This window comes from Gopherus flavomarginatus, chromosome 9, assembly GCF_025201925.1.
Source record: "Gopherus flavomarginatus isolate rGopFla2 chromosome 9, rGopFla2.mat.asm, whole genome shotgun sequence".
NCBI classification, from domain to species: Eukaryota; Metazoa; Chordata; order Testudines; family Testudinidae; genus Gopherus; species Gopherus flavomarginatus.
The window spans coordinates 69,541,441-69,564,827 of record NC_066625.1 but is presented as its reverse complement, the minus strand read 5'-3'; the positions used below and the strand labels follow the sequence as shown (position 1 = coordinate 69,564,827).

Below are 23,387 nucleotides of genomic sequence, written 5' to 3'. Positions count from 1 at the left end.
ACTTACCTTGGGTTGAATAGCCTCCTTCTGACTCACCAGCTGAGACCTCAGGATGAGGACTTCTTCTTTGCGTACCTCCAGTTCCTCACTTACTGAGGTCAGCTGCTCCAGGAGGACTCTATAGGCAGGGGCACCAGGAGCAGTCACCTCTGGAGAGCTCTTCTCCAAAAGGGCCTTCTGCAGCTCATTCAGCTCATTCTTCAGCTTCTTGTTCTCAGATTCAAGCTCTTGACGCTGCAAAGAAAAAGGACATCCCCATTACTTAGCAGAACCCCTTCTACTCCTCCACAACAGTTACACAGAATTACAAACCACAGGACAGAAGTATTAAAACTATGGGGAAAACCTCTCCATTTTTCCTGAACTCTTAGCCATAGGGAACAGTGCCGAGAAGGATTTCACTAATTGGTCTACCCTTTGTCTGAAGTACAAAATCAGAAACACCCCTGGCGCTGGCCCCCATAAAGGCTCAACTGAAAAATGTCCATTAATCTCTTCCTCCTCTCCTCTTCCCTTGACACAAAATTTTTAAAGAATTCTATTAGACCCAAGACAGCTTGTGCCTAGCAGAGCTATCAAGATTCTGCACTGTGGTACTGGGACATGACCGCCTGCTTGGTATGGTCCACCATATGCAACGTAGGCTAGGTTCATTGGTGTATCTGTTACACAAAACAACCACAACCCTAGTTAAACCAGCTGCAGGGAAGTCCTGTGTGTAAGGAGCAATTCCAGTGGTGTAGTCCCCTGCCATGTCTTCCTAGCTCACAGTGAACAATTATGCAATAAAATCTTTATTGAAGAGGTTCTTCCTGATTCTTTCTCCAGTTGACTTACATCCTGAAGCAGGAAAGATATTACTTACTATCCTAGCTAGTGTAACTGGCGATAACATTCTTACTAATCTTTTAAATACCAGAAGCCTCCTATCCAGAATTACCTTGAGTGACTCATACTCTAGTTCTGCGCCTCTCATTGGCGGCCTTTCCTCCTCCTCCTAGGAAAGAACACAGCTAAAATTAAAAATAAATTCCATCCTTCATCTGTTACTAACAGGAGTCAAGGCAGAAAAACGAAAATGTACATTTTGCAGTCATGATGGGAGTTAAAACTATCCTTCCTGGGAAATTGAATACGGAGTATTTAGCCCTATACCTCTGAGCATTTTGTGTGGTATGTTTACATTGCCTTGTTTCATTTACTTATTGTGCTTATCATAGATAAATAAAATCAAGTGCAAATCGATAAAGTTATTTGAATAGAGACAGAGAAGATGTACTTGAAATACTAAATGCAAAGAGGCTCAAGAAATCCATCAACAGAAGGGAAATGAGAAAGAGTTGCCAAAAAGAGTATTTCAAGAACATAAATCAGAGGCAAGCCTAAAAAAATCCCCCAGATCTGAACGATCGTACTCTTCGGGTCTGGATTCAGATCCAAACTCTTTGGCTTGATTCTTCTTGTAAGGTAAATACTGAAGAGAACAAGGAATTGTTTAAGTAGAGTGTTCAGTGTTAGAGTGCTTAATATAAGTATCACGATTTTCAAAGGCACTGATTACCCTCAGCTCCCATTGAGTTTAATAGCGGGTTCCTTAGCAACTTTGGAAGAAAAAAAAACGGCCCAGAAAAAGCTCAAAAGCTTGTCTTTCTCACCAAAAGTAGTTGGTCCAACAAAAGATATTACCTCACCCTTGTTCTTCTAAGATCCGCCCACTTATTTTAAATGCCACAATGTGGATTTAGGAGCCTGATTTTAGGTACTCAGGCTTGTAACTTTTGGCCAAATAAAATACGTACTAATGGAACAGATGGTTTTATAGAAACCATTCAGCACGCCAAATTGTCTATATGTTACTAAGGTGGGAACAATGCGAGGTCCTCATGTGACTGGCTAGATGCACTCTACCCTGGTCTTGGTGCGAAGAGCCTGTTCCTCCTTCCTGTCCAGTTCATCCTGCAATGATTGCTTTTCCTGCTCCAGCTCTGTAACCCGTTTCTGCAGCTTGAGGAACAGAGACATGTCCAGTGGTGCCTTTTTCTCACTTGGCTCCTGCTTGAGAAAGAACACAGCAGAGTCAAGAACGGTTACCATTCCATGTCAGGAGCAAAGGGTATTGTGAGAAGAGAGAGGAGAAAGACTGGGGAAACAGGATGATTAGGAGCATATACATGTTACTTGATTCTGAGAACTGCATATTGGCATCCAAAATGTATCACTAACCTTCAAAAGATTATTTTAAAAGGAATTGACTAGTATAAAAGATATCTAGCCTAGAGCTTTAAAGGCAGAAAGAACTAGATGCTAACTCTAAGGCATAAAGTCTAATTAATCATACCTCTTTTTCTTACTTGTTTGGATGGGAGAAGGGAGAAAAGAAATAAATTTGTGGTTAGATTCACTATGAAACTAACTACAGGCAAACTTTGCCTAATTTTTTAAACTATTATTGTTAGGTTCTTTAGTTAAAAGCAATGTATTATATAATTTCTTTATCTGGACCCACCATTAAGGAACCCAATAAACTCAGGTGTGAAATATAAAAATGACCAGTAGGAAGCGATTGGGGTACATACAGAAGTTTCCTGCCCTTTTTCTTGTACTGTAGCTGCACTATATACACTTGGATTAATCAGCTAGCCTTTGTTTGGTATCTTGGTGTAAAGGTCATCACTTGTAATTCAAAGTTGTAACGGAACTTGTTGGAGGCAAATATTTTATAGCTTATCATGTTTCAGTGAAGACTAAGCAATTACTGTGGAGTGCACCCTAATCCTTTAAAGCCTAGAAAGGATATTAGAAAAGATACAACTACGCATGTATAAGGCAAGCAAAGCATTTATAATGTTTTAGTATATAATGGTCACAAACTACAAAAACCTCCAGATACAGATTCCAGAGAAATTGAGGGTGTTTAAATTTGGGGTTCTGTCTTGAAATTATCTCAACTTTTTTGGATGCTGTTTACTATTGCTAGCCTTTATGTTTAACCGTGCTTTCATTTTTAATTAATAGAGATTTAATCTCTCTATCGGCCGAAGCCTGTACACAGTCCTGTGTGGGTTACTTTATTCATTAACATTCAAAAGAACAAAACTGCTGTGAAGCATGATTTTGGAAACAAATATAAAAGCAGCTAAATAAGGCTGCCAGCCAATGTGAGAAAAAACATTTGGATCTCATGAGAAACGCTACTACATGCCACTACACACGACAGCTTCCATCTATCCATAAAGATGGGCCCGGGTCCTGCTAAGTAAATTACTCCATGAAATGATGGGGTCTAAATTAGCTGTTACCACTAAAGAAAGAGATCCTAGGGTAATCGTGGATAGTCTTGTGAAGACATCTGCTCAACGTGCAACAACAGTCAAAAGAGGTAACAAAAAGTTAGGAACCATTAAGAATGGGATAGATAGTAAAACAGAAAATATCATGCCACTATATAAATCCATGGTACGCCCACGTCTTGACTACTGCGTGCAGTTCTGGGCACCCATATCCATATCTCCAAAAAGATATATTAAAAGTGGAAAAGGTGCAAAAACGGGCAACAAATGATTAGGGATCTGGAGCAGCTTCAATATGAGGAGAGATTAACAAGACTGTGGCTCTTCAGCTTTGAAAAGAGATGACTAAGGGGGGATATGATAGAGGTCTATAAAGTCATGAATTGTATGGAGAAAGTGAATAAGGAAGTGTTATTTACCCCTTCACAGAACACAAGAACCAGTGGGTCACCCAATGAAATAAATAGGCAGCAGCTTTAAAACAAACAAAAGGAAGTACATCTTCACACCAGGCACAGTTAACCTGTGGAACTCATTACCAGGCGATATTGTGAAGGCCAAAAGTATAACTAGGTTCAAAAAAATAATTAGATAAATTCATGGAGAATAGGCTCATCAATAGCTATTAACCAAGGTGGTCTGGGACGCAACCTCATTCTCTGGGTGGCCCTAAACCTCCAACTGCCAGAAGCTGGGACTGGATGACAGGGGATGGATCACTCAATAATTGCCCTGTTCTGTTCACTCATTTTGAAGCATCCTATACTGAGCCACTGTCAGAAGACAGGACACAGGACTAGATGGACCACTGGTCTAATCCGGTATGGCCATTCTTATGAAAAATTGAAGTAGAAAAACATGACTCTAGAGGATCTGCACAAGCTATAACTTGATTTCAACAGTCTGTCTAAGGAGGAATTGCAGGAAAAATAATGGCACTCAGTAAAACCCAACTATGGAAACACCTAAAAGAGCAGAGCTCTGTCCCTCTAAATCTTCATTATTCAGTAGGTGAGGAAGGAGTGACATGCTGTACCACCACCCAGAGTCAAGAGTGAAATCCAAAGTCTAAAGGAAAAGAAAGTATCCCCAACTTGACTAGAAAATGCTATCTATCTCCTGACTAGCATAGCACACACCAGCCCAGGAATCTGATGCCCTTTGGCATGTTTGTAGTCATGTTAAAAAAAGTTTCTGTGTATGGGCTTTTTTTCAAATCTTGAAATATGTTAAGAACAACTTGCAGATATATGTGAACTTACACCACAATTAGTACTAACTGCTTATGGCAGTAGAAGAGCTGATTAATAATTCTGGAAAAATTCCAAATAATCCAGGATTCAAATGAATGCTTACTTGAGGTCACAGTAACGAGGCATCTTTCAAGTTTTCTTCTTCTGTATCACATAGAAAAAAAATCCAACATGATGTTCTCCTCACTAAGAGTGGAATTCACCCCAATGAAAAGGGCCCATATATACAGCCTTTTAATGTGGGCGTTAAGTGATGCAGAGAACTTTGAGAGGCCAGTCTCCATTGAAGTGAACTTCACTCATAAAGTGCATGAAAATTGCATGACATTTTGTTAGTCTGAGTAGTACTCAGCTATGAAATTTGTAGCTACCTTCCTATTTCGGCACAGTTATTGAGAGAATAATTAGCTACTTGTACCTCTCTCAGCTTTTAAATACATAGTATAGAGGTTGCTTTTCAGCCAGCCTCAAGCTGTTTTTGAGTGTCCACTTTTGAGCAAGCAACTGATTGTTCTTGCAAAAGTTGCCAGGCAACTGTGTCATGTGTAAATTAGACAGCTGTGTGACCAACTACCCTATCTATAGTCCTGTACTGTAATTTAAACAAAATTAAAAATATATTTTTACTGAAATCTTTTTATGTAGAATTACAGAGATACAACTATACACTAAGCCATTCATAAAGAAAATGGGACATGGTGGACTAAAGCAATAGATCAGAGGTCGGCAACCTTTCAGAAGTGGTGTGCCGAGTCTTCATTTATTCACTCTAATTTAAGGTTTTGCGTGCCAGTCATACATTTTAACGTTTTTTAGAAGGTCTCTCTCTCTATAAGTCTATATATCATATAACTAAACTAGTGTTGTATTGTAAAATAAACAAGGTTTTCAAAATATTTAAGAAGCTTCATTTAAAATTAAATTAAAATGTTGATCTTACGCCACCAGCCCGCTGCTGGTCTGGGGTTCTGTTCACCTAGGCTGGCAGTGGGCTGAGTGGGGCCTGCGGCCGGGACCCCAGCTGGGAAGGGTCTGGCAGCCAGAACTCCAGACCGCCAGCGGGCTGCGCAGGGCCAGCAGCCAGGACCCCAGACTGACAGTGGGCTGGGCAGCTCAGCCCACTGCTGCTCAGGGGTTCCATCTGCTGGCTCCTGTCAGCCAGCATCCCGGCTGCCAGACCCACTCAGCCTGCTACTGGTCTGGAGTCCCGGCCCTGCCCACATACAGTGGGTACCTACCTTCTCCCTGGTTCTGGCCCATTCTCTTCCTCTCTCTGCACTGAGCTGAGGGTGGGAGTGGACCGAGCACAGGACTGGGAGTGGAGGGTCTGGCCAGGAACTAGAATGAGGGAGGGGGCTGAGGGTTGGGGCAGGAGGTTTGGGTGTGGAGGCACTTACCTGGTCAGCTCCCATTTGGTGTGAGGGGTGCAGGTGGGAATGTGAGTGGGGGGTGCAGGAGCTCCCGTTTGGTCCTCAGGGTAGGGGTGGGGATCTGCGGGGTGCATGGGATGTGGGGGGGCTGGGGATGTGCGGGGTGCAAGAGTCAGGGCAGAGGGTTGGGGGCATGTGAGGGGAGTGCAGGTGTCAGGGTAGGGGGGCTGGGTATGTGTGAGGGTGCCAGAGTCAGGGCTGGGGTCATGGGGGTGTGTGAAGGAGTCAGAGGACTGGGTGGTACAGGGCTCAGGGCAGGGGCCTGGGGTGGGTGTGGGGGGTTCAGAGCTCAGGGCAGAGGGCTGGGTGTGTGTGTGGGGGGTTAGGGCTCAGGGCAGAGGGCTGGGTGACTGCCACCCCCCAGAAGCCCCAACCCCCCGTTCCTTGTCCCGATTACCCCCTCTTGGGACCCCACTCCCATCTAAGCCTCCCTGCCCCTTGTCCCCTGACTGCCCCCCTAGGACCCTACCCCCTACCTGTCTCCTGACTGCTCCAACCCTTATCCACACCCCCGCCCCCAGACAGAACCCCCTGGACTACCATGCCTATCTAACCGCTCCCCACCCCGACAGGACCCCCAGAACTCTGGACCCATACAACCCCCCCCCCCGCTCCCTGCCTGCCCCAACCCTTCTCCACACCCCTACCTCCTGACAGCACCCCCCAGAACTCCCGACTCATCCAACTCCCCATAGCTCCTTGTCCCCTGACCACCCCCTCCAGAGACCCCCTCGACCCTCCTTGCTCCCTGTCTCCTGACTGCCCTGAACCCTATCCACCCCTCACCCCTTAACAGACCCCGGGACTCCCATGCCCCATGCACCCCCGCTGCTCCCTAACTGCCCCCTCCAGAGACCCCCGCCCCTAATCACCCACCTGGGATCCCACCCCCCCACCCCTTATCCAACTCTCTGACTGCCCCCATGTCATAAACAGATAGTTAAAGATTAACGTCTCTTTTACCTGTAAAGGGTTACAAACAGTGAACCTGGACACCTGACCAGAGGACCAATCAGGAGACAAAATACTTTCAAATCTCGGTGGAGGGAAGTCTGTGTTTGTGTGTTTTCTTTGTCTGTTGTTCTCTCTGGGTTCTGAGAGGGTAACCAGACGTACCTACAGGCTCTCTAATTTTCTATTCAAATAGTAAGTAACAGTAGAAGGCGGTTTAGTCTTTTTGATTGTTTTCTTTATTTGCAAATGTGTATTTTGCTGGAATGATTTTAATGTGTGTTTGTGCTGGGGGGAAGGCTCCTCTCTAGTGTCTATAAGCTGAAAGACCCTGTAACATTTACCATCTAAATTACAGTGACAACTTTTACTTTTTTTCTTTCTTTTAATAAAAGTTTTACTTTTTAAGATCTGATTGATTTTCTTCCCCTTGTTGAGGCTCAAGGGAATTGAGTCTGTACTCACCAGGGAATTGGTGGGAGACAGGGAGAGAGAAGGGAGGGGGGAAAGGTGGAATCCCTTTGTTTTAGATTCACGGAGCTTGAATCTGTATTACCTCTTGGGGAGGGGGAAAGAGGAGGGGGAAAGGTGCATTCCTCTCTGTTTTAAGATTCAAGGAGTTTGAATCACAGTGATCTTCCAGGGTAACCCAGGGAGGGAAAGCCTGGGAGAGGCAACGGTGAGGGAAAGGGTTTACTTTCCTTGTGTAAGACCCAGGGGGTCTGGGTCTTGGGGTCCTCTGAGAAAGTTTTTGGGGGACCAGAGCTTACCAGGCACTGCAAGTCCTGGTTGGTGGCAGCACAACAAGATCTAAGCTGGTAATTAAGCTTAGGGGGATTCATGCTGGTACCCCATCTTTTGGACGCTAAGGTTCAGATTGGGGATTTATGCCATGACACACCACCCCTTATCCAACTCTCCCCTAGCCCCGGACTCGGACCCCTTACCATGAGGCTCCCCGCTCATCCGGAGTTTTGTTGCTGCTGCGCGTGTGCAGCCCCGCCCCTCAGAGTGCTGTGCGCATCGCGGCGTTGCTCCAGATGAGCGGGGAGCGGTTTTCCCTCCCCATGGAGCCAAACGTTGCCCTGCGGGAGTGCACAGCCCTGGCCCCCAGAGTGCTGCGCGCAAGGCAGCAGGGCTCCAGAGGAAGCGGAGGAAGGCAGGAGAGGGGCCAGGGGCTTGCTACACTCTGTCCGTGCTCCGGCCAGGCAGCATGGACCCTGCAGCGTGCCGCGTCGGCAGGATTTTTAATGCCACACTGGAGTTTCAGCAGGCTCCAGCGTGCCATTAAAAATCGGCTCACGTGCCATGGGTTGCCGACCCCTGCAATTCTTGACACTAAGATTTGCCAGTCACAAAGAAAAGATGGGCATAGATTTGCTAGTGATTAGTGAAAAGTACTGGAGTTTCTCTAACATTACCTCCATTCTCAGTGGCAAGTCTTCTGTCTCTGTAATCTCAGAGCTAAATGTATATTCAGATTCATTGCTGCTGTGTGTGGAATCCGTTCTTTTGTGCCCAGGCTTGGGGATGCTCTGAAGTGCAAATAAAATGAGTCAGTACCAGCATTATAGTCACTTGCCCGTAACCCAGTGGCTTAGCTTCTAGTGCTCTGAGTTACTCCACAGCAACCATGACTTTGGGAAAAGATTTGAGATATTGGTTCCTCTGTGCCACCCGAAACCTAGGCACATGAAAGACACTGTAATCAAGACTCTGGGGACAGGTCAACTTTTTCCACATTACGAGAATTTGTTTGTGGGAGTAGCAGAAGTGAGCAATAAAGCAGTGTTTTGTGGAAAAGGAAACATGTATTTATAGGGAAGGAAGTGGCAGCCCAAGATTCAGAAGAGGTAAGGACCCTCTGAAGTTTTGTATTCCACACTGTAATTTCCTCCTCCTGCCACATACATATAAAAAACTTTAGAACTACTGCAAAATTGATAATGGTAAACTTGGTATTAATGAAACTGAGGGGCTAGGAAAATCTGGGCAGTAGCATGTTTGATAACTCCAATGTAAAAATGAGATCACTAAGCCTATAGCTACAACAAGAATAACAGAAAAGGTTTTAAAACCTCCACATAATTTGAGACAAAAAGTCCTTCATAAGCCCCAAAAAGAAATTTTAAAATGGGCTAGAGCAGGGGATTTCAACCTTTTTCTTTCTGAGGCCCCCCCAACATACTATAAAAACTCCAGGGCCCAGTGAGGGGGCCTCCGGACTCCTGGATTCAGTCACGGGTGTGTGTGGGAGCCTCAGGGCTTCAGCTGTAGGGGGGGCTTGGGGCTCTGGACTTCAGCCACTGGGCAGTGGGGTGCTGGGCTCCAGGTGGGGGTGCTCAGGGCTTTTGCCCTGTGGGGCACCAGGGCTCTGGATAGGAGAGGGGAGGAGCTAGGGCTTCAGCCTCGCGAGAGAACCGGGGCTCAGGGCTTTAGATCCAGGGGGAACGCTAGGGCTCAGGGCTCCCCACAGCTCCACTCCCAGCTTCAGCCCACGAGATCTGCTGAGGATCTAGCTCTCAGGGGAGCGCTGGGGCTCAGGGCTCCCTGTGGCTCTGCTCCTGGTTTCAGACCCGTGCTTCAGCCTTGGGGCCCTGCGGCCCCTTGAAACCAGCTCACGGCCGCCCCCAGGGACCACGAACCCCTAACTGAGAACTGCTGGGTTAGATGACATGAAGTGTTTTGGCTGAGCAAAAGCAATCAGATTAAGAGCTAATGTTTAAGGGGCAAATTTTGCTCTGGCGCACAGGCAAACAATTCCCATGCACAGATCTGTGAACAAAATGTGACCCTACATTATTTCACCAAGTTTTGCTAAAACACTGTTCACAAACAGCACATAATTTTGCTATCTTTTAAACCACTTACCACCATCAGATTCACCTCATCCTTGAGATCCTCATAGCGCTCCTCTAAGCGGCTGAACTCATTCAGCAGATTCTGATACCTTAACCTTTCATCATTCAGATCTAGCTCCAGCTGTTTTGTTTCTTCAACAAGCTTCTTCTCCATGGTCTCTGTCACCAAATAGAGGATACCAAAGTGTGAACAAGATGCATCTTGGGAACCAACTTAATTTGTGATGTCCATATTCCATAGCTACAGTATAAAGCAAGACACTATGCACAAGTATGCGAAGAACAGAGATACTGTATAAACTGTGCTGTTTAAAAACAAAATAAGCCTGTAACATTTATGCCACTGCAGAAAGGTGCTGCATCAAAGACACAAAGGACTAAAAAAATCATTGGGGTAATATTAGAAGGGTTCACTTCCGTAGAGTCTTCTCCGTTGTCTGTCACCTAATAATTTGGGGTGGCAGCAGTAAAATTATTTATCCTAGTTTGCTTTTGTATTGTATTAGTCTAATATCTGAAGATGGAATCTCCACTTGTACATATCTTCAATGTAAAACGAGGGTAGTCTCAGCTCCTCTGAATCTTCTTCCAGTTATGGTTAGGTGCTCACCACAAAGTCACTTACTAAGATGCAACAATACACCTGTTATTTGTTTGAGCACTATTAGAAAAATATGTGTTGGCCTGTGTGTGGTTTTCTCCGATGCTCTGGATAATTCAGGGACCAAAGTGAATTGTTCAATCTGGTGTTGGACAAGAGTTTAAAAAGCAATAGATAACCATACAAAGATGGTGATGTGTGTGTATGTCTGTGTGTGATTGCAAGAAAAGGGGATTAGTTTTCTCCAAATAGAAATGAATATTTTTTTCAGAGATGAAGTTCAGAAGCAATCATCAAAAATCATGTCCTGTGCCAGATAACAACATGCTATACATTTCAGCTCTGTACACAGAGCCCAACTGCCTCAACTTGACTGCACAAATACTACATTTATACATTTAAAAAGAATTTAAGTGTGTAATTACCCACTTTGTATGTAAAATATCAGGCTGCACATCCAAATATGGAATTTGCATTCACAATTTAGTAGACCACTTTTGATCATTTGACCCCAATATTAACAGTCAGAAGTAGTTTACCTTTTTTTTTTTTTAAAATGTAGCTTTGGGCATTCTTAACACTCAAATTGTCAACATTGTATAGCACATATGGTCCTATACTAGAGTTGTAAATTACATTCTAAAGCGAAATGTAGTTAACAAACCACAGCACATTAACTAGATCTGAGTGCCAATATCTGGATAGAGAGAGTCACTTTACAAAGGAACAAACAAACCAAAAAAGAAAGTGAAGAGAACAGAACTGACCTGTCATTTCCTTGGCCTGATCATGGATGCGACGATTTAGCTCCTCCTTTTCCTTTTTCAGTAATGTGTTTTGCTCTTTTAGTTCTGATACCAACTGTAAAAACAACAGAATGTTTGGCTCAGGATAAGGACTGCAGTCACGGGAATGTGTTTAATCTGTGCACTTAAAGCTCTGAAGGGTCTAACTCCACTGCATCCTTGTAGTAAGAGATCAAAAATTCGATGTTTTTAACTGTCCTTCAGAAAATTAGATAGAGAGCTAAAGTGCCACCTTCACTTCTTAATTCACATCCCAATCGCACCCTCTCCTGCATGCAGCACACACTGAATTTCTGATGAGATGAGGCCAATGAACATGAGAGCCCAGAGTGTTTAATCCGGAGATGCCATTTAAATTGTATTGAAGCTAAAGACACATGGATTAGAAACTAATTCAATGACTCTGCCCTATGCCTCTTAAGAGTTGGTGGCGGTGGGATCCAAGAGCTTGTCTACAAACAAAAGTTGTACCACTTTAACCCTACTGGTATAGCCGAAGTGGTACACACCCTTTAGTGTGGACAGTTATACCAGCACACTGTATTCACATTAGGAGTTGTGTTAGTATAACTGTATCACTAGTAAATGCTCCCCCTAACATACATATTAATACCAGTACAAAAACTGTGTTTGCAGACCAGGCCTATAGACATTTACAAGACTGTTCTATGGAAACTCTCTTTAGCAAAGGACCCAAAAATTTGAACAAATTTAAATGGAAAATTGTTTGTTTTATTTTATTGTTTTGAAGCAATGTGTTTTCAGTTTGATAGAGGCTGAGTGCTATACAGATTTCCAAAAACTTGTGGGTGGGGAAGTAACAGATGCATTGTTCTTGGGAGACACATTCAGCTTGAGGTCAGATCAATTCACTATGTTTTTAGTTTTAGGAAGTGCTTCAATCAGCAAGCTTCCTGTACTACTCCATATGTTGTACTCAACCCAAGAACAACAAAAGAAAAAGGATCATTTTAGTAACTGTGAATCTCTAAGATTTCAGGAACAGCAAACCAATGGGGCTTTTAGAGACAGGCTGTTTCTAAAATTTTGGTATTTTGGGCTCGGGAGTTCCCACCTGCTCTGTTTCCTGTTTGTATTTGTCTGCCCATTCCTCAATTGTCTTCTTCTCAGACTGTGTTTGGTGCAGCTCCTTTCGAAGCCTGGTGATCTCCTCCTGGAGTGTGTTCACACGGTTCGTGGCGTTCTTAGCCTCCTCCTCACTGATGCGAAGCCTTTCCACATCACTCCGCAGCTTCTCGGTCTCTGTGCTGTATGTGGTTTCCAGGTTAGTTAGTTTCTCCAGCAGGGATTTGTAGTCTTTGTTCTTTGCAAAACACAATGCAGATGTATTAGCATTAAAATACCTTTGGGGTTTGTTTTAATCAGAATGTTAGTGCTTGTGAAAGGTGCTATACTGACAGGCTGAATCACTCTATTTATCCACAGAACACTTGATGCTTGGCCAGCAAGATAGCAGCTTCCAAACCTTCACGTCCTAGATTAAAATCAGACAAAGCCCATGCATGCCCATCAACATACTTGTTTTCCATTCAACACCCTGATAAAAGTATATTATGACAGGGGATAGAGCACCAGCTGATTACCTGTTGTGTTTATTCCCTCTGAGGCACCTGGCATTGGCCACTGTCGGAAGTCAGGATACTGGGCTAGATAGACCTTTTGTCTGACTCAGTATGGCCATTCTTATGTATGCAAATGGTATGGAATGGTACATTATCTACTGATTCACATCTAGATTGATCCACTCTCCCCTCTATGGAAAGAGAGATTTCTCCTGACTAAAGAAGAAAAATGGTTCCTTTTAAAGAAAAATTCTGCTCCCAATAATTACTGTATTTTTCCAATGATTGCCCATAGTTCAAATATTGAGGCAGATGATGAGAAACTTCTGATCATTCACTCTTGGGGCATTTACCTGCTCATCAACTTTACGCTGCAGCTGCATGATCTTGTTCTCCATCCCAATATTGAGCTTCTTGTATCGTTCCACAGAGCGCGCCTCTATCTTCAGCTTCTTCAGCTCCCTCTTGGCCATCATACGTCTATAGCAGCATTGCAGGTAGACAATTGCCTTCAAGCTCCTATGGTAGCACACACGAGCCAGCCAGCCCCGCACGTGCTTCTGAATAATAATGGCCTTGTGCTCTCGAAGCATCTGCGTTTAAAAACAAAAACATTAGATGAAAAAGCCACACACTGTATTTATACAAAATTAACAACATTCTGCAAGGAGAGATACATAGGTAATAACTAGAGACACAGCCATTTGAAAATAGAAACTGCAGGTGAAGGGCAGCAGAGGACCAAGGAATCAATATAAATAAAATAAATAAATTAACCCAAGGAACAAGGGATGTGGAAAGAAACAAGAGAAAACTAAAATGAAGGGAAGAGATGGAAGAAAGGAACTGGGGACATTTGTATTGATGTGAGATCCCTGTTAATTACAAGAATATAGAATACCTATGGAAAAAACATTAAATCCATCCCTAGAGTTCGAGGGATGACTGATCTTGCTCTTACTATACCCTTTTATTATGAGGCCACTTGAAGTCATTGGTACATGGACAGATGGTTAAATTCAGCAACTTATTGTTTAGTCTCACTACATATCTTTCAAATATATACACACATACACGAAGCTCCTCTGCATTTCAGCAGTTGGTAGTAGCTTATCAAGTTGAATTCCAATTTCCATTCCCCCCCTCCACCTTTCTTTCTTCTTTAGTTATCTCTAACTTGTAGAAACTTTTTTTAAATGCTTTTCCACGCTTATTGTTTGGCTAAAGATCAAAGAAAACTGATGCAGCTTTTTTGAAGTTCTGCAAACATTAAAGGAATGCTTTCCTCCTCATTTATTCCAAAATAAAAATTTTGTACCCTCCTAATTCCAGAATGGCTGGTAGTGGAAATTTCAAAACATGGCTTGACAGTCTTTATTAAAATATAAAAACAATTCAGGTTTGAAGAAAAATGGGTCAGAATTGAAGTTATTGTTGTTTTAGCTACCAATCTTTCACATTCAAACAAATTTTCTATTTACTTTTTGGATAGTTGAACTAAGGATGTTTTAGTGATTTCCAAGGTCTGGAGGTCCTAAATTCCACAGGATGAGAGAGTTTAGCTCTAAAGTGTTAGAACTAAAGGGTTTAGGTTCTATAGCGTAATGTGCATGTCATACATTATGGACCAAAGTGATCTGTAAGGAGAGCTTGTCAATTAGTCACTGCAGGACAGCTACATAATCTATAATTCCAGGACTGCAAACAAAGCCTGTTTCTTCCTGCAGCCATCCCAGGATCATAAGTCTTAATAAAATTCCTCCTCAACATCACTGCATCTGTCTTGCATTTATCACTTGTTCCATCTGTGATGGGAGGATTTTATAATAGGTAATTTCTAATTGTGATTACTAAGGAGAATCATTAACTATAATTGCAGAACCATCCTTAGACAGGTAAGTTTGACTGGCCCTTATGGTGACTTCAGAAGTAATTTGCCATATCTACTACAAGGGAATGTGACAGGTTTATAAAATTATGTTATACTGTAAAAAGGAAGTGTGCATAAGAGTCACTCAATCAATTTCAGGAATCTAGAATAGTTGACTCATCTATTCCACATATCTTGGGGATGGCTCTTAGCCTATATGTTGATGCAATGTATCTACCAGTTTTGTAAGGAAGATCATTACTTTCTGAAGTTAATGTATATTTGAAAAACATCTGTCAGGCTAGTAAAAGACTCAATGTTTTAATATTCTTATAGGAATTTGTAATATAAAACCTGGATTACAGTGCTCAGAATGCTAGCAGAAACAAAACAAATACTAATAAAGTACACCATAAAATACACAGGATGTGTAACATGCAGGGGGAGCAATCTTACTTTTTGGCCATTTCTGGCTCTTGATTGTTCGTTTGCATAACCTTCACATTAATGATATGTTAGACTGATATACTATATATGTGTGGGTGTATATGTGCACCTACACACAAGCATGTATGCATACTTGTACATTTTTTCTTTAATACAAATCTAAAAATGTCCAGAAATTCTTTTAGTCCAATTCTTTTGATCAATAGAAGACAAAGATTCTCAAACACTAGTACTGGCAGGCTTTTATGTTTACATCTACTAACTTGAGAAGAAGTACAACTCTGTAGGACAACTTCTCAGTGAATGATGAGTTGATCTTTGAAAAACTCAATGCGAAACAATCTTTACAGGTAGAATTGCTGTGCAAAATGTTGTCTAACTCACAAAATCCCAATGTATCAGTAATTCTGCTTCCAGCCCTGTAAACATTTAAAAGCAAAGCCTAATTTCTAAAATGAGGGCAGTCAATTTTTCTTTAAACATAGTCGCATAATGTCATATCATCATAATTCGGACAGAACTCTATCAACCTCCCACCAAACTGAGATCAGCACAAATAAATGAAAAAAGTGAAAAACAAAAAGAGAGTCAAGGCTTTAATCTTCTATTCTATCAGACAACAGCTCACTAATATCAAAATTAGCATCCTCAATCATCTTTTAGAGTTTGACAGAATCACAGGAATTAGGGATTAAGAAGAGCTACTAAGTCATCTGGTCCGTGTGTGTGTGCATGCAATATTAATTTGGACTAATAATGATTGGCAGTCTGATCATTGTATCACATTATTCATATTTTCAAGTACCTTATTTCAGGTCATGCAGTGGCATTGAGTGTGTGCCCTAAGGTCTGACAATTTATACACAAACATTTTAGAGCGCCATGGAAACACTACAGTATGGGCTAACCTGGAGGTGCTTGGAAACAGCAATAATGAAACATTGAGTCTTCTTACCTGCTGGTATTTGTTCCTTGCTATGTAACCTCGTAAAAGTGACTGAAGCACAATAGTGGCAGCTCGCATGAGATGGTATCTTTTGCGAACCACATACATGCGCTGGAACTTCTGAATTATGATGGCAGCCCTGGTTCTTCGCAAGAACTTGGCATAGCTGGCAAAGAAAAATGGTGGAAATGTTATTTACATCTATTATTTATAAGCTGTGAATAACATTTTCCAAGTCCTATAACTTTACCCTCTTTCTTAAGAGCTACATTTTCTACATATTCTACTCTAGATTATTTGCAGTACTGTCAATGGTACAATGTTTGCTTACTAGTATATGGCACAGCAGCATGGGAAAATTAAAAAAATAACCCTTAAAAGCCCCAGGTAGAGTTTACTCATCCTCAGAAAGTTGCACTGGGGAACTGATATGTTCTTCTCAGTTTCTCATCACCCTCCCTCATTCTTTAAAGCAGCTTCCATTAATCAACGTTCCCTAACTCATTCCCCAATAGAAACAGGTCCACCCTTAACTCTTATACCTCTAGCAAGACCACTGAAAAGCATCCCAATTTAATTCATTTCCTTTTCCCTCCCACCTCACTTCTGTATCTGCCTGCTTCCTTGCTCCAGCTGGTTCCCTCATCACCCACATCAGCCATCTAGTCCTAGTTGGCCTGTCTCCCCTTTGTTGCATCCTGGCCTGAGGGACAGGTTTTCCACTACTGGAGAGAGAGGCCACATTAGAAGGGCAGTGGAAAGTTAACAAGGTTTCGTGGCAGGAAAAGGGAAGGTCAGGATTCAGTCTAAGCAAGAGTCCTGCCTCGCCCCACCTGCAGACTGACTGCCTCACTCTACTTTTCCTCTACTCTAACAAATAGAGAACATGGACTGCTCTTAGGTGTTATCCAGCTGGGAAATAGCTCCATCTTTCTGTAGGTCAAAACAAGCAGGTATTGGTCTCAGAGGAATGCACATTCTAGTCTATTTCCTTCATTACACTGAAACACTAATTCCTAGTGCTCAGCACAAGGAGACAGAAGATGCTCTCACAGCTAAATGACCTAGTTAGAGGAAGGTGAACTGATGTAAGAGCAAGTGTCCCCAAGTGTGCTACTTACCATCGTGCCTGGTACCCTCTGACATATCTCTGAATGGTGATGGCTGCTTTCCTCATGCGCAGGTACTTCTTTCGCATCAGCCACCCTCGGATTGTCTTCTGGATGCGGATGCAGGCAACTCTCAGCTTATCTGCTCTTATTTTTTCCAGATAGGCTACTTGACCAGCCCGAAAAAATATTTTTGTCTTACCAAACTGGTACTTATCCTTGTTCTGTTTTCAGAGGAAATACATAATCAGTAACAGAATTAAACAATAGTGGATAAAAAAGAAGACACAAAGGCTGAATTGAAAACAGAGTCAGTAAAGAGATAAAACTACCCATTTAGTATTTCAGCTAAATCTGTACTTACATTAGCTAAGGAAGCTGATTTTTTTTTATTAACTTATTGTGTTCTGTGCATAAATTTGTAGAATTAGCAGGGTTAGGGAATTGGAATCTTAAGGAATTATATATGTGAGGATTGGTTACAACTTTATTCTATCAGGAAATATTTTCTGAACCAGAAAAAAAGTTTTGTTTTTTTAAAAAACGTGTCTAAGAACTGAAGACTGATATTTCCTTTGCCAAATGCGGCTTACATTTAAGGCACTTTGTTATCAGTTTTTACTGAAAAATCCCTGGGTTTAACAAAAGTAATTCTTCTTTTTTTAAAAAAAACTGATTTTCACCCAAACTTTGGACCACTCAGGTGCATGAAAATACCGATTATGTTAAGCAAATCAATACATTACATTAGTGAGATGTATACGTTAATAATAAATTAGTCTAATGTAAATGTAAGACCATCTGTTAAATAAAGCAATATAGAAGAAGAGACATGCATACATGTAAGGACAGTTAATGTACAGTTCATGAAATAAACCTTAGCTTTAAAAAACACACTGCTTTTAATTTTTAATACTCCTACCATTCTCTATTTGTTACTTTTTTTCTGTCCTCCCATCCCCCAATATTAAACCCAATATTTAACCCCAAAAACTGGAGAGTAAAGTTTTACAACAATTTTCACCCACTTTGTAATAAACACCAATAATCACCCAGGAAATTTTAAACAAAATATAAACCAAACATAAAGGACTTTGTTTCTCTTCATGCTACAAAGATCAGAACAGTTGCTATTTCTCATGAAACTGAGGAAAAACAGTAGTGACACTGATGAGACAAGAGGGGAAAAAATATCAGTAACTGAAATGAGAATTAAAATAACTATATTTAAATTGATATCTGACCTTCCTCAACAATCAGTCTTAAGCGATATTACAGCATACAAATGTTTTAGAAAGGATTTGAAAAGGTGACTTGATATCTATCAGCCTGAGAACCAACTCTACTAGCCAGAGGCTAGTAGAGTCTTGTGTGTACTCGGATTTAAAATTTACACACAAACACACAGGTGAAGCAATAACCTCAACTACTTAAGAGGTACTATTGATTATTATCTGATGTCCGTATGAAAGCACTGGAAGTCAAGCTGAAACCTCCAGCTGCTTCTATTGCTCTGAATGCTTTTAGTAATACACGAGAAAAGGCATTTACTCGCATGACATGGATAGCATATGCACATAAGTGCATTTTAATGGACTCTTGAAAAAAATAAACTGCATTCTGTGCTTGTTTGATACTGACTCTGCCCCTCAGCAAGCTAGGTGGCTTTCTGATTTTAATTTCCATGGTAAGTCATCTGTGTGATTTTACTTTTCCTTACCTATACCTTGCACTGAGTCATGATTAATCACCTTTTGGCTGAGAAATAAATGGGATCCTCTTTTGGAGTCTATCCGTGCTGTCCATTAACCCTTAGTATACTGGCTAATCCCCCAGGAACCCCAGTAATTTCTTGTGCAACTCCAATGATTTTCTTTGTTTTATACCCAAAAGATTAAAGTAATAGCTAATTCTTAAATATGAAGGGGAGCCAGCAGCCGGTATATTGCACTGGAAGAGGGGGAGCTGTTCACACTTGGGAGCAGGGCTGGGTCAATACTCTTAGTCCTGCCTCTCCTGTGCTAGAAAGACTCCTTCTCCTGTTGTTTATTTTCACCACTGCTCCCCTACGCTGGAAACTGGCTACATGCATGAGAGCCGTCAGGGAGCTTGCACAGACCATCTCTGTGTAGGAGGGCCAGGGCAGGGAGACAGCTGAGAGGTGGTAGGGCAGTGGCAGGGTCTCGCAGTGCTAAGTGGAATTAGGGAATCATAGAATCATAGGATTGGAAGGGAACTTGAGAGGTCATCTAGTCCAACCCTATGCCCTCAGGGCAGAACTAAGTATTATCTAGATTGGGGCTGGGCAAACTACAGCCCGTGGGCTGGCACCTCGGGGCTTTGGATCCGGCCCAGGGGATTGCCACCCCCGTGGCACTGCGGGCTCTATGCCACTCCTGGAAGCAGCCCATGGAGGAGGGGGTGCAGAGAGCTCTGCACGCTGCCCTTGCCTGTGGGTATCTCTCCCAGCAGCTCCCATTGGCCGGGAACAGAGAACCACCATCTCCTGAACTCCTCCCTTCAATCCTGCCCTGAGCCTCCTCCTGCACTGTGCACCCCGTCCTGCAGGACCGGCGCTAGAGTTTTTAGCGCCCTAGGCGCACGGCCATTTTGCCCCCCCGCGCGCCGCTCCTGCGGCTCCGGTGGAGCTGCCGCAGCCATTTCTGCAGAAGGTCCGTTGGTCCGCGGCTCCAGTGGACCTGCCACAGCCGTGCCTGCAGGAGGTCCACTGGAGCCGCGTGGGACCAGCGGACCGTCCGCAGGCATGCCTGCAGCAACTCCACAGGAGCCGCAGACCAACGGACCCTCCGCAGGCACAACTGCAGCAGGTCCACCGGAGCCGCCTGCCGCGCCCCCCCCCCCCCGGCAAAATGCCACTCCTCGAAAATCCTGGCGCCCTAGGTGGTTGCCTAGTTCGCCTCAGTGGAAGCGCCGGCCCTGCCCTCCTGAACCCCAACCCCCTTCCTGCACACTGCACCCCCTCCCACACACTCCCTCCCGTACCCTATCCCCTGTCCCCAGCCCTACATTCATGGCCCTGCATGCTATTTCCCAGATGTGGCCCTCGGGCCAAAGTTTGCCCACCCTTGATCTAGACCATCCCTGACAGGCGTTTGTCTAACCTTCTCTTAAAAATCTCCAATTTATTCCAGTGCTTAACTAATTTGACAGGCAGTTTTTCTTAATGTCCAACATAAACTGCCCTTGCTGCAATTTAAGCCCATTGCTTCTTGTCCTATCCTCAGAGGTTAACGTGAACAATTTTTCTCCCTTCTCCTTGCAACAACCTTTTAAGTACTTGAAAACTGTTAAGGAGGTAGAAGGGTTTTTGTTTGGAAGAGGAAAGAGAGACTCCTGCATATTGGAATCCCCAGGATGATTATACCCCCAAGGTTAATATAACTTGCTGTTAAATTAAGTGAGGCAGTCCCTCCATCCACCAGCCTCTGCTAGAGAGGAGAATCAAACCCCCACCCCCCACACAGCGACAATGGAGTAACTTATACTCACTGAAGCAACATCCCATTTTTATTTGACAATAAAAAGAATTGCTGATCCTTAACAACAGCCAAGGCCTGATGCTTCTAAAGCTTCACAAAGAAAGGTGAATGTCACCCAATCCAGCAAACAACAGAACACTCAGAGAGACTATGATTTTCCTAAACTAGTGTTGGCTGCTGTTTGAAGTCCCTATCAACTAATAATAACGTATGACTATTTTCAAATTTGTAGAGGAGCAGCAACACACTTTTAAAAACTATCTGTATAATTAAGGATTCCAAGCAATATTTATATTAGGCTTTCAAGTGATTAAAACAATTGCGATTAATCGCACTAGCTAAACAATAATAGAATACTATTTATTTAAATATTTTGGATGTTTTCTATATTTTCAAATATACTGATTTCAAGTACAACACAGAATAAAAAGTGTAGAATGCTCACTTTATATTTATTTTTGATTACAAGTATTGGCACTGTAAAAAAACAGAAGAAATAGTATTTTTCAATTCACCTAATACAAGCGCTGTAGTGCAATCTCTTTATCATGAAAGTTGGACTCACAAATATAGAATTATGTAAAAAAACTGCATTCAAAAATAAAACAATGGAAAATTTTATAGACTATAGTCCACTCAGTCCTACTTCTTGTTCAACCAATCGCTCAGACAAACAAGGATGGTTACCATTTGCAAGAGATAATGCTATCTGCTTCTTGTTTACAATGTCACTTGAAAGTGAGAACAGGCGTTTGCATGGCACTGTTGTAGCTGGCTGTCATAACTTTATTCCCAGATCTGGACCTTAGCGTCCAAAATATGGGGGTTAGCATGAAAACCTCCAAGCTTAGCCACCAGCCTGGACCTGGTACCTGCTGCCACCACCCAAAAAATTAGAGTGTTTTGGGGCACTCTGGTCCCTCTGAAAAACCTTCCCTGGGGACCCCAAGACCCAAATCCCTTGAGTCTCACAACAAAGGGAAATAATCCTTTTTCCCTTCCCCCCTCCAGGTGCTCCTGGAGAGATACACAGACACAAGCTCTGTGAAACTACACAGAGAGACTCCCCCTCTCTGTTCCCAATCCTGAAAACAAAAAGTACTTTCCTATTCCCCCAGAGGGAATGTAAAATTAGGCTAGCAATCCAACACACAGATCTCCCCTTGATTTCTTCCTCCCACCAATTCCCTGGTGAGTACAGACTTAAATTTCCCTGAAGTAAAGAAAAACTTCAACAGGTCTTAAAAGAAAGCTTTATATAAAAAGAAAGAAAAATACATCCAAATGTCTCTCTGTATTAAGATGATACAATACAGGGTCAATTGCTTAAAAGAATATTGAATAAACAGCCTTATTCAAAAAGAATACAAATCAAAGCACTCCAGCACTTATATTCATGCAAATACCAAAGAAAAGAAACCATAGAACTTACTATCTGATCTCTTTGTCCTTACACTTAGAAACAGAAGACTAGAAAGTAGAAAGTACTTCTCCAAAGCTCAGAGAAAGCAGGCAGACTCCCAAAAGACTTAGACACTCAATTCCCTCCACCCAAAGTTGAAAAAATCCGGTTTCCTGATTGGTCCTCTGGTCAGGTGCTTCAGGTGAAAGAGACATTAACCCTTAGCTATCTGTTTATGACACGCCCCCAAATTGCAGACAGTGGGGCAGCTCACTGGCGGCGATTTCCTTCTAGAACTTGAAAATAAACAGATTAATACAACACATACACCTTTACATATACTCCTAAGTATATAACTAACAGACTTCTACATTTTAAGAACACTTTTTAACTACTGAATTCTGGGAAACTCTCACGGGAGAGTGCATCAGCTACTTTGTTAGAAGCTCCTGTGATGTGTTGAATTTCAAAATCAAAATCTTGGAGAGCTAAACTCCAACGAAGAAGTTTCTTGTTGTTTCCCTTGGCAGTATGAAGCCACTTTAGTGCAGCATGGTCAGTTTGTAGTTGGAACCGCCGTCCCCAAACATATGGGCGTAGCTTTTCCAGGGCGTACACAGTGGCATAGCATTCCTTTTCACTGACTGACCAGTGACTTTCCCTCTCAGACAGTTTCTTGCTGAGAAACACGACAGGATGGAAGTTGTGATCTGTTGCTTCCTGCATGAGCACTGCTCCTATACCACGCTCAGATGCATCCGTGGTTACTAGGAATGGCTTGTCAAAGTCCGGGGCCCTGAGCACAGGGTCAGACATGAGCGTTGCCTTAAGCTGGGTAAAGGCCGTTTGACACTCATCAGTCCACTTAACTGCATTTGGCTGGGTCTTTTTGGTCAGGTCGGTCAGTGGGGCAGCGATTTGGCTGTAGTGTGGTACAAATCGCCTGTAGTATCCGGCCAAGCCTAAGAAGGATTGGACCTGCTTCTTGGACCGTGGGACAGGCCACTTTTGGATAGCATCCACCTTGGCCTGTAGGGGGTTTATGGTTCCTCGACCCACCTGGTGCCCCAGGTAAGTCACTCTGTTTTGGCCTATTTGACACTTTTTGGCCTTAACAGTTAGTCCTGCCTGCCTGATGCGCTCAAAGACCTTTTCCAGGTGTAGTAGGTGTTCGGGCCAGGAGTCTGAAAAAATGGCCACATCATCGAGGTAGGCAACTGCAAATTCTCCCAGTCCAGCTAGTAGACCATCTACCAGCCTCTGGAAGGTGGCGGGTGCATTTCGAAGGCCGAAAGGAAGGACATTGAATTCATACACCCCCGCATGGGTGACGAATGC

At 42.9% G+C, this 23,387-nt stretch overlaps 1 protein-coding gene across 8 annotated transcripts in view; it reads right to left on the bottom strand.

Annotated features, from left to right (window-relative positions):
* The window catches only part of MYO5A (myosin VA), a 205,687-nt gene that overhangs the window by 32,316 nt on the left and 149,984 nt on the right, over window positions 1–23,387 (bottom strand). For 4 of the 8 annotated variants that reach the window (XM_050966865.1, XM_050966867.1, XM_050966868.1 and 1 more), the window contains exons 19-28: window positions 17,160–17,371; window positions 16,048–16,204; window positions 13,129–13,368; window positions 12,268–12,516; window positions 11,154–11,247; window positions 9,796–9,944; window positions 8,346–8,459; window positions 1,909–2,055; window positions 941–997; window positions 7–234 (exon numbers count right to left, since the gene is read on the bottom strand). In XM_050966865.1, the coding sequence (XP_050822822.1) occupies window positions 7–234; window positions 941–997; window positions 1,909–2,055; window positions 8,346–8,459; window positions 9,796–9,944; window positions 11,154–11,247; window positions 12,268–12,516; window positions 13,129–13,368; window positions 16,048–16,204; window positions 17,160–17,371 (1,647 nt within the window). The remainder of the gene's footprint in view (window positions 1–6; window positions 235–940; window positions 998–1,908; window positions 2,056–8,345; window positions 8,460–9,795; window positions 9,945–11,153; window positions 11,248–12,267; window positions 12,517–13,128; window positions 13,369–16,047; window positions 16,205–17,159; window positions 17,372–23,387) is intronic. The other 4 variants (XM_050966866.1, XM_050966870.1, XM_050966871.1 and 1 more) reach the window with 1 other exon arrangement.